We start from the raw sequence: 10,540 nt of genomic DNA on the forward strand, positions 1-10,540 counted from the left end.
ATAACAACACTGGATGCCCAGGTAAGAGATACCCAGTGTCACAAATGGAAAAGCTAAACCTTACCCCTAATCTTTTGATCCCAAGTTATGCAACATAGTTGGCCCCTGCTCAATTGTACACATTTATATTCTTAATCCTAAAATTTGATCATTTTTCTGATTCATGTTTTATTTTAATAATGTATTATCCCCAGATGCTTTCTTATTATTTAATGTGTATAATTCATTTCTCCCCTTTTAAGAATGGAAGTCATTCCTAATTCTTGAGCTAGAATGTTAAATTAATTTGGTGAGATTTAATTTAAAAGGCATTAAACTCATGGCCTATTTGTGTTCAGAAGAGTTATTTAAAAATTGAATTAGTAATATTCCCTGCCTTCAGCTGTTACATGCCAACTCATAAATGCAGGGTTATAGGATAGTACATTGAACAGTTCCTATAAATGTCACTCTTTCTATAGTAAGCAAAGAACAATCTGGAGCAGAAAAAGAGATTTCCCTGCTCTCAGCGCAGGGAAATCTCTTTTTGTCCAATTCAAATGTCCAATTCAAATCACCCAGAAAACATGAAAAATATAAACCTTTATTTCTCATAGTCATAACTGAGCCTTTACAGAATAGATTCCTTCTCTCTCAAACTGGCAGACCCTAACCCTCTGCAGTAATCTTGGTTTGAACAAATATTTGGATGATTTTCTTTTGTATCTCCTTGGTCTTCACAGTATAGACTATAGGGTTCAGCACAGGGGGTACAAGAAGGTAGGCATTAGCCATGAGGGCATGAGTCAGTGGTGAAAGGTGCTTTCCAAAACGATGAATGACAGACACCCCAATGAGTGGAACATAGAAGATGAGTACAGCACAGATGTGTGAAACACAGGTGTTGAGTGCCTTCAGCTGGCCCTCCCCTGAGGCAATGGCCATTACTGTTCGGAGTATGAACACATAGGAGAGGAGGATGGAGAGGGAGTCAGAACCCTTGGTGAAGATGACAGCAATAAGTCCATAGAGACTGTTGACCTGAGTGCTGGCACAGGCAAGGCGCATGATGTCTTGGTGGAGGCAGAAGGAGTGGGAGAGGATGTTGGAGCAGTAGAAGGGAAGCCGTTTGATGAGGAAAGGCACAGGGAAGACCACACAGACTGCCCTTGTCAAGATGACTGCCCCTGTTCTGCAGACCACACCACTGGTTAGGATGGTGCCATACCTGAGCGGATTCCAGATGGCTACCACCCGACCAAAGACCATGGCCACCAGCACGCCAGATTCAATGGCAGAGAAGGTGTGAATGAAGTACATCTGAACAAGGCAAGCATCAAAGGGAATGGACTTAGAGTTAAACCAGAATATGCCTAACATAGAGGGCAAAGTACAAAGGGCAAGCCCCATGTCTGCCCAAGTCAGCATGCACAGAAAATAGTACATGGGAATACACAGTGATGACTCAGACTTGATGGTAGAGATGATGACACCATTGCCAAAGAGGGCAATGACATATAAAGTACCCAGTGGGAATGCCATCCAGTAATACTTTTGTTCAAGCCCTGGAATTCCAGTTAAGACAAAGTAAGGGTGTTGGAAGTAAGAGTGGTTATTATCTGCCATGAAGCCAATGTGACACAGGCATGAGGAGGGTGCTTGTGGGATCCTGATAGATGACTTCCTAAAAATACAGTGACAGGGATTAGCAATATATTAGAATCTGACTTCCCTGGGAGTGAAACAATTTTATTTTCACATGGGTGGGGAGGGTGTAAGAGAGGACTGAATCCCTGAAATTACTACTCCACTGTGTATCCTGTTGAAGAAGCTTCTACTGGCCCAGGAGAAAAAGACTCACCTAACCACAAATACGTCATATTCATATTTACTTTTGCATCCCTTATAATTTTTGAATAATTTGCCCTCTGCTCTTCAATTCTTGAGTATTTTACCCCCAGGCTGTATGTATCTCTGGCTGACCCATGCTCATGATGAATCAAAAATCCTATTATAACTGTTTTTGACATCTACCAAAAGAGAAAGATTTTGAAAGATTTCTGATTCATATTTCCCCAGCCTTAGCCAGGATGTTTTCTCTCTTTCTATCAAACATCCATTTTTTCCCATTGCTCTTATGAAAAAGAGCTAGTTGTTGGTCCAAATATCTGGCCTATTAGATTGCCAGCATACATTTCTTTCCAATAAACTATTGTTTTAGTTTTTTTCTGTTTTAGTGATTTTTTGAGAAATAAAATGCTATAGTTCTCAAATAATTGTAATAAAAAGTGGAAATGAGAGACAAGTTTAAGAGGTAGGCAAATAGAGGGGAAAAGAAAATAAGGTAGAGGGAAGGAAGGAGAGAAGAGAAAAAGAATAAAGAGAAAAACAGATCCAAAGAGCAGTGGAAGTATAAGTTGATCTATTTCACATTTTACTAATAAAAAAACTGAAGCCTAGATAAAACAACTTACCCTGAGTCAAATACCTAGTTAGTATTGATGCAGATAAGAGAGAGGGAAAGGCACAGCCTTGTTGACGAATATTACAGTTAAGTGCAATAGGAGTTTGAGGGTTTAACTAGAGAAGACCAAGTCAAACTTAGATCTCTTGTCCTAGATGCTTACTCCCTAATATGGTCCTTAGATTTTGTTCTTTATCTATATTGCCCAGGATCTAGAAAACAGGAGTTCAAGTCTATCTCCTAAAGATTAGGCTTTTAAATCTCAAGTTGTTCCTTTGAAGGTTTAATCTAGCCCTGACCCTCCACTGTTCATACTGCCATGTTTATGGAAAAACAGACTAAGTGTTCTGTATCTGCCTCCAGGCTACCACAAGTTAATGGCCTTGTTATAGATCCTAAATTGTAGGAGCAGGTGAACAATAAAATAAAACTACAAAATTCTCTTATGTGAGTAGCAGCAAACAAACAAAAAAACACACTTCCACCTGCCTAGGGAAACTTCCACGTTCCTAGGCAATCTGAGATCTTTGTAGATGATAGAATAAGATTAGGACTGGCCTTTAAAAGAGAGGCTTACTCTTCATTATACCAGGATGAATGAAAGATACAGAGAATCTGAGGAAACAGGAAAACAGAAAAACCCTCCTAATGTAGAGATTAATTATAACCATACCTCACCTGATAGTAGAGCCACAAACCCCCTTATCAAGGGGGAAATTCCCAAACTGCAATCATTCTAGGGTTCTAAATGAAAGTAATTTAAAAGTCCAATGTCTAACCAATATAGAAAGAGTTACTCAGTATTCTATAGCTGACACATATCTTCTGCCTACATTAGTTCCATTGACTGGGAGTTCCTTACATTTTAAGGCAATGCATTTACCGCAGAGGATCAGCTATCTATCCACCTCTTAGAAAAAAGGTGACCCATTCACCATGAGATTAAAGAAGTTATCTTCACATCTTTCCCTTAAAGGTGTGAATGAGAAAGGGGGCAAGAACATAGAATGTGGAGTGCTTGGGTTGGAAAGGAACAGGAAAAAAATGGTTGGGAGACAATTAGAAACTTAATGATGATATCTTAAAATATTCTGTTGATAGGCTAACTTTATCCTCTGATTTTGCTCTAAAACTTACCTGGTTGCTGAGAGTATCCCTACCTGGAAGAGGATCTTGAGCAGCCTAAGACTCATCTGACAAAACCATTGCCACTACCCACATGAGGACTTTTATTTCTTGCACTGCTCCAAAAGTCCTCCTCCTACCACACCATGGAGAGTTTCATGGATCAATGAGCAGTGCTATTCCCTGGAGCTTCTGAGTAAAGAGGTCTCCCCAGGGAGAATGAAATAGTATTGAGGAGGCTAGTAGAAAAAGGTGTTTGTTTATGTGTATGTGTGTGGAGGGGGGTGGGTTTCAGAGGCTGCTTATTGCTCAATCTGGTCTCTCAGGGCCATTTTAGGCACCTCACTCTTTCCATGCCCTAAAATGAATGATAGTTGCCTTTACTTTTCTCAAAACAGCACAACTAACAAACAAAAATATCCCAAGGAAAAGTGACCCCAAGATTTTCCCGTTCTATATTCCCATGAAATCTGCAGTTGAAATGACTCCCCTAGTGAATGAATTTTTCCTGATTCTTTATCTGCATTTTTCAGTTTTCAGGATCAACCTAATACGTCTAGCCATGCACTGTGCAAAAGGAAAGCAAGAGACCCTACAGGGAATCATCAAACATACCAATCAGTCAAGAGACAATTAATGTTGCATAATACCCAATTATCACCTTCAGATAATGCTACCATTCCTATCTGCCCTCTGAATACGAATAACATCAGCGGCAGCATTAATTCTGAGCTTCATCAGTTATATGATTTAACACATTTGCTTTACACTTTCATCATCATAATCCTCATAAATCTTCAGGACTTTAAAACTCTTGTGAAGTTGATATGGTGAGTATTATCATCTTCATGCTTCCAAAGAAAAAAGAGGATCACACTGTGAATTAGTCTAGATTGTCGATGTAACTACAATAATTTTTATTGTAGAAATTACTTATGATAGAAATAATAGAGCGGGGGTTCCTCACTGCCCCAAGTATGTTCCCGAAGGTCAACATGACTAGATAAGGAAGAAATGTTCATATAGAATGAGCCTAATAGTCTAAGCTTTCTTTTTTTTTTTTAAAGATTTTATTTATTTATTTGGCAGAGAGATACGGAGAGAGAACAAGTAGGCAGAGAGGCAGGCAGAGGGAGAGGGAGAAGCAGGCTTCCCGCTGAGCAGGGAGCCCGATGCGGGGCTCGATCCCGGGACCCTGGGATCTTGACCCGAGCCGAAGGCAGCCGCCCAACCGACTGAGCCACCCAGGCGCCCCTAGTCTAAGCTTTCTTAATCAATTGCCATTTATCTACATGATGGTCCTATAGTAATTTAACATTAATAAAGATTACTCTTCAATACCATAGACTCGCAAAGTGTTCAGTTCCTTAACTAAATAAACTTCATCTCTACATCATATGATCATTCTTTTAATACTGTTTGGAGTAATTAAGCTGTGGAATTGCTCTACTTGTAATAATTTAACCTCTATATTCCACTGCTCATTTCAAAGATGACATCTTGCAGCTCAGTCACACTCTTATTCATATTTTTCATCTATATTGACAAATAGGGGGTTTTGAGCCATTCACTGTAATTTTACTCCAATCTATCAGCCAAATGTTTTATTGTTTGTTGGTTTTTGAATGGTTGTTTTGGTTTGGTTGGGTTTTTTACTTATATATAGGTTGATGATTTATATCTCACATGGATTCTGATTTTTTAAGGTTTTATTTTATTTTATTTTATTTTATTTATTTTATTTTATTTTATTTTATTTTATTTTATTTTATTTTATTTTATTTTATTTTATTTTATTTTTAGAGAGAGAGCATGAGCAGGGAGGGGCAGGGGGAGAGGGAGAGAGAGAATCCCAACCAGGCTCAATGCTCAGTGCAGAGCCCTACACAGGACTCAATCTCACGACCCTGAGATCATGACCTAAGCCGAAGTCAAGCCAGATGCTTAACCAACTGAGCCACACAGGCGCCCATGGATTCTGATTTCTTTTCACTTTCTGTCTATATGTCAGCACAAATATAAAACTAAACAAATATCACTATCTCTCTTTTTAAATTTCAACCTCTTCAAAGCTGAAAATGGATAGAGGACACTGACTATGCAATAGGTCAGACTGTATGGTCCTATAGGTTTAGAGAATCTATCTTCCATTAATTATTTTAATTTTCTTTAATTGGATACTAATACCATTCCTATCAAAAGCAATTTCAAATATTCACATTTCCAACCCCCCTCCCACTCAGTCTCTCTCCCATCACATTCTACAGCAAAACTCCTCCCCTACTCATTCAAAAGAATTGTGATGATTTGCCCCAGTCTTTTTCAGTACCTTACTCTCTCTTAGTTACTTCTTGAAATATATCCACGTCCATCATTTCCCTCCCAGAGTTCAAGTAAATTGCCTCTTTCCAAGTTCAATATTAACCCTACCCTGGTCCTAGAATCGTTGACTCCATTTCCTCCTTTAACTCTCTTTTCTCATTCAAATTTACATATAAGCAGATTCCTCCCAAATATATATCTCTGATCCTCATCCTTGTGTTGAGTTTCATACAGTTATATGTATCTGTCTGGTGGCCATCATCTTTATCTCACCATCACACACATTCATCAAAATCAACAAATTCATAACTTTAAAAACCAACTTGATGCTTTCTCCTCCATACTTTAACTGGTTATTTCTTTATGTTTATATCTCAGTTGATAGTTCAATCCATCTAGTCATGCAAATACAAATATATATATATTTACAAATACAAATATATATTAGATAGATAGATAGATATATCCAATAAATAGTGAGTCCTGACATTTTTACCTCTTTTAAATATTTAAATATTTCTAATATTGTTTCCTTTCTTTCTATATCAAACAATGTTATTCAGTTCTACACCCTCTATTTCTCCTACATGGACTTCTTCAATAACCTTCTAACTTTTTTTATTTACATAAAAGTAAATTACTTTGCTTATTCTTGTTCTTCCCTGTTCCTTCTTTGTTAGCTATATGTGAGAAATGAGGTTTCTCTTACTGTCAATTTCTTTAGGAAATATTACTCTAATAATATTTGGCACTAACCAAATTTGAACTGGACATGCCTTATTACATGCAGTTAAATTATTTCATTGCCACATAAATTTGATTTTTTATGAAAGCCTTATGAAAAAATCATAATCATGAAAAGCTGAAAATGCATTTGTAAATAATTTGTAAGCCTACATAATATATCTTGTTTTTCCTTAAGCAGTTTTATAACATCAAGATTATTTTTAACATCCATGCAAATGTATATTTTCCCCAAAACATATTCCTTCTTATTGACTCATTCTTGCTACATTTCTGAAGCATTTAAAAAACTGAATTACTAGAATCTGTCAAACACAAATGCTTCAATTCATGATCCAGGGCTATATATTGTATGACAAAGGCGATCAAAATGTATTTGTTGTATAAAAAAAGGGGGAAGTGTAGAAGGACAGAAGAAAGGAAGAGTGGGAAAAAACAGGAAACCAAGGGAAAATAATATAATGACAAAATGGGAGAGAAAGAGGGAGGACATGAGAAAAGATGGATGAGTATTGAAAGGTAAATTTTAAAGAAATGAAACTGACAAATGCTCTTATGAGCATTTACATTTTTTAATGGTTTTAAAATTTATATCCAATGAAATTTACTTCTTTTTGTGCAATTCTATGAATTTTGGCAAATGCATAGAGTCATATAACCACCACTTTAATCCAAATACAGAAAAGTTCCATCAACCCAAAACATTCCCTCATGTTACCCCTTATAGTTGATCACTTCCATCTACCATAAACCCTTGGCAACTACTAATCTGTTTTCTGACCCTATAACTTTGGTTCACTAAATGGTATGTAATCTTTCAAACCTGACTTTTTCCATTTAACATAATGCATTTGAGATTTATCCATGTTATTGCTAAACAGTGTTTCATGGTATGGATATAGGTGATAGCCTGTTTATCCATTTGGCAGTTGAAGGAAGTTTATTTATAAATAAAGCTGTTAAAAGCATCCACACATAGGTTTTCATAAGTACATAAGTTTTTATTTCTCTTGTTTAAATACCTAGAAGTGGATATCCCAGGCATATCTTAAGTATGTAACTTTATAAAAAATACCAAATTATTTTTCAAAGTGGTTGTGCCATTTTGTATTCCCATCACCAGTGTATGAGAATCCTAGCAGCTTTTGTTCCAACCAGAATCTTAAATTATCAATTTTTTTGTCATTCTTATAGGTATATAGTGACATCTCATCATGGTGGTTTTAATTTATATTTTCTTAATGACTAATAATGTTGAGCCTCTTTTTATGTGTTTATTGCCATACATATGTCTTCTCTGGTGAAATGTCTGTTCAAATATTTGGCCCATTATTTCCTATTGGGTTACTTTTTATTCTTGTTGAATTTATAGGTTTTTTTAAATATATATTTCGATTAAAAAAAAACTTCCTTGTTTATGTTATTTGTGACTTTTCCCCCTAGTCTGTCTTGCTTTTTAATTCTCTTAACAGTGTCTTCCACTAAGCATTTTTATAAAAAAGATATAAAAATATTTTATATAGTATATATATTATATAGTATATATATTTTGTATATATATTTTGCTCTGAGCTGTGCTTTTGGTGTCTAATTTAAGAATTATTTGCATAACAAAAAGTCTTAAAGACTCTCATATTTTCTCTTCTAGAAGTTTTATAGTACTATGTTTACATTTAGGTTTATGATTCTTTTGTTCAAAAATCGATTGATATATTTCTGGAGGACTATTTGTGTATTCTCTATACTGTTTCACTGATTTATGTGTCTATCCCTTTGCCAAAACCAAATCCTTCTGATTACTATAGCTTTATGGAAGTCTAGAAGTCAGATATTGAAGGTCTTCATACTTTCTCTTCTTTTTCAAAATTGTTTTGTCTATATCAGTTTCTTTGACTTTCCATATACATTTATTTATTATTTATTTATGTAAAAGATTATTTATTTCTTTATTTAGAGAAAGCGCATGTGAGCAGGGGAGGACCAGAAGGAGAGGAACAGAGAGAGAATCTCTAACAGACTCTGTACTGAGTGTGGGGCTCAATCCCACAGCTCTGAGATCACGACCTGAGCAGAAATCAAGAATTGGATGTTTAACTGACAGCCACCCAGGTGCCCCTGCATATACATTTTAGAATCAGCTTGTCTATCTCTACAAAAATATGGCTGGGATTTTGACTGGTATTATATTAAATCTTTAGAACAATTTGGACAGAATTGATATCTCAAAAACTGTTGAGTCCTGCAATTCAGTTTTGCCATTTATTTAGGTCATCTCTTATTTCTTTTAGCAATGCTTTTTAGTTTTCAGCAAAATAATCCTGCACAAATTTCATTAGCTACACACGCTGGTGTGTCATTTTGGTGCTATTATAAATGGTACTTTAACAAAACCCATTTCTAATTACTCATTGCTAGTATGTAGAAATATCACTGATTTATTTATATTGAACTTATATCCTATCATCTTGCTAAACTTGCTTTAAGTTTCTAGGACCTTCTCACAGATTCTTGGGGGTTTTAAATATAGACTGTCATACTATGTTGTCATGCTATCTGTGAATACAGTGTTGTGTATTTATTCCTTTCTAATCTATATCTCTATGACTTCTATATACCTTCACTGTACTGAATAGGACTTCCAGTACAGTACGCTTGCTTTTTTCCCCAATCTTGGGGAGAAAACATTAGGTCTTTCATCATTAATTATAATGTTAGCTAGAAACATTTTTATAGATGTCCTTTATAAAATTATGCAAGTTCCCTTTGTATTTTTAATTTGCTGAGAGTTTTGGCTATGAAAATGTGTTGGATTCAACATGCCATTACTGGCTTTGAAGGTGGAGTAGACCACATACAAGGATAAGAGCAGCCTCTAGGATATAAAAGCAACCCCCAGCTGACAGCCAACAAGTTAGAGAGCCTACAGAGTCTGGTTTGCCTTTTCTATTATGCCACTCTCTTGGGCTGGAGACATGTTCTTTTCCTGGCAGAAATATTGAATTCCATTGCCAGGTGTATTTTTGGGAATACTAGCTAATGTGAGAGCAATGAGGTTACCTATATAGATTATGAAGGGGAGAAAGAAATTTTCCTTTGTCCAAGGTTCTTCTTGCTGAACTAAAAATTAAATTTACATGAAACAGATTAACAGAAAAACCCAAGGTTTTATTAAGTGCACACAGGCCTAATAATGAAATTGAGATCCAAACAATCAGGGCAGGCAGTTTTTATACATTTTGGACAAAGAGACAATAACTTTGTGAGAAATTGGCAGGATAAACAAAATAGGCATTTGGGAGCTTAAGCAGGTGAAATTTTTAGTGAGTGAAATTTACTTTACGTATTAGTAGTAAAAAAGTAAAAAAGTAGCAAGTTTTATTTCTGCAACTTTCTCAGCTTTAAAATTTCTATCTTTGGTGATAAGGATGTCCTTTAGCTTCTTAGTACAGGGAAGGTTATCTTTCATATGGGAGATTTATTTCCTGCTTTCAGGGGTGACAGAAAAGTGTCTGAATGTCCCTGCCCTGGCTGTTTCCCAGGTAGTTTCAATTCAAAATAATCAATATACCATTGTGGTACATTTTGGGCAGCCTGCCATTGGCCCCTACAAACACTAGCATAGCACATTTGCTTACTCTTTCCCTCCCAGCAAATGTTAAATAGTTGCTGAGTAATGGGCTTGTATTGGTGGGTATTAAATCTGCGAATTTGTCATGAAACTTAGCATATTGTTCAAATTGCTACATTTCTGTGGCAACATTGACAGTGGACAAAGATTGTATTTGCTGAATCTTTTTTTTTTTAAGTTTTTATTTAAGTCCCATTTACTCAACATACAGTGTAATATTAGTTTCAAGTCTACAATATAGTGACTCAACATTTACAAACAACACCCAGTGTTCATCA

General features: G+C 35.9%; 1 protein-coding gene across 1 annotated transcript; it reads right to left on the reverse strand.

Annotated features, from left to right (window-relative positions):
* Window positions 1–648: 648 nt before the first annotated feature.
* Window positions 649–1,605, reverse strand: LOC114218584 (olfactory receptor 51H1-like). Its single transcript, XM_028115758.1, has one exon. It carries the CDS (start codon window positions 1,603–1,605, stop codon window positions 649–651), a length of 957 nt encoding a protein of 318 aa, XP_027971559.1.
* Between the last annotated feature and the right edge of the window lie 8,935 nt (window positions 1,606–10,540).

This window comes from Eumetopias jubatus, unplaced genomic scaffold, assembly GCF_037043125.1.
Source record: "Eumetopias jubatus isolate StellerSeaLion01/CBP00866 unplaced genomic scaffold, mEumJub1_p1.0 scaffold_13, whole genome shotgun sequence".
Taxonomy (NCBI): Eukaryota; Metazoa; Chordata; class Mammalia; order Carnivora; family Otariidae; genus Eumetopias; species Eumetopias jubatus.

What these genes read in the sequence shown, in the direction of transcription:
- LOC114218584 (XM_028115758.1), bottom strand. Translation starts at nt 1,605, where the DNA reads ATGGCAGATAATAACCACTCTTACTTCCAACACCCTTACTTTGTCTTA.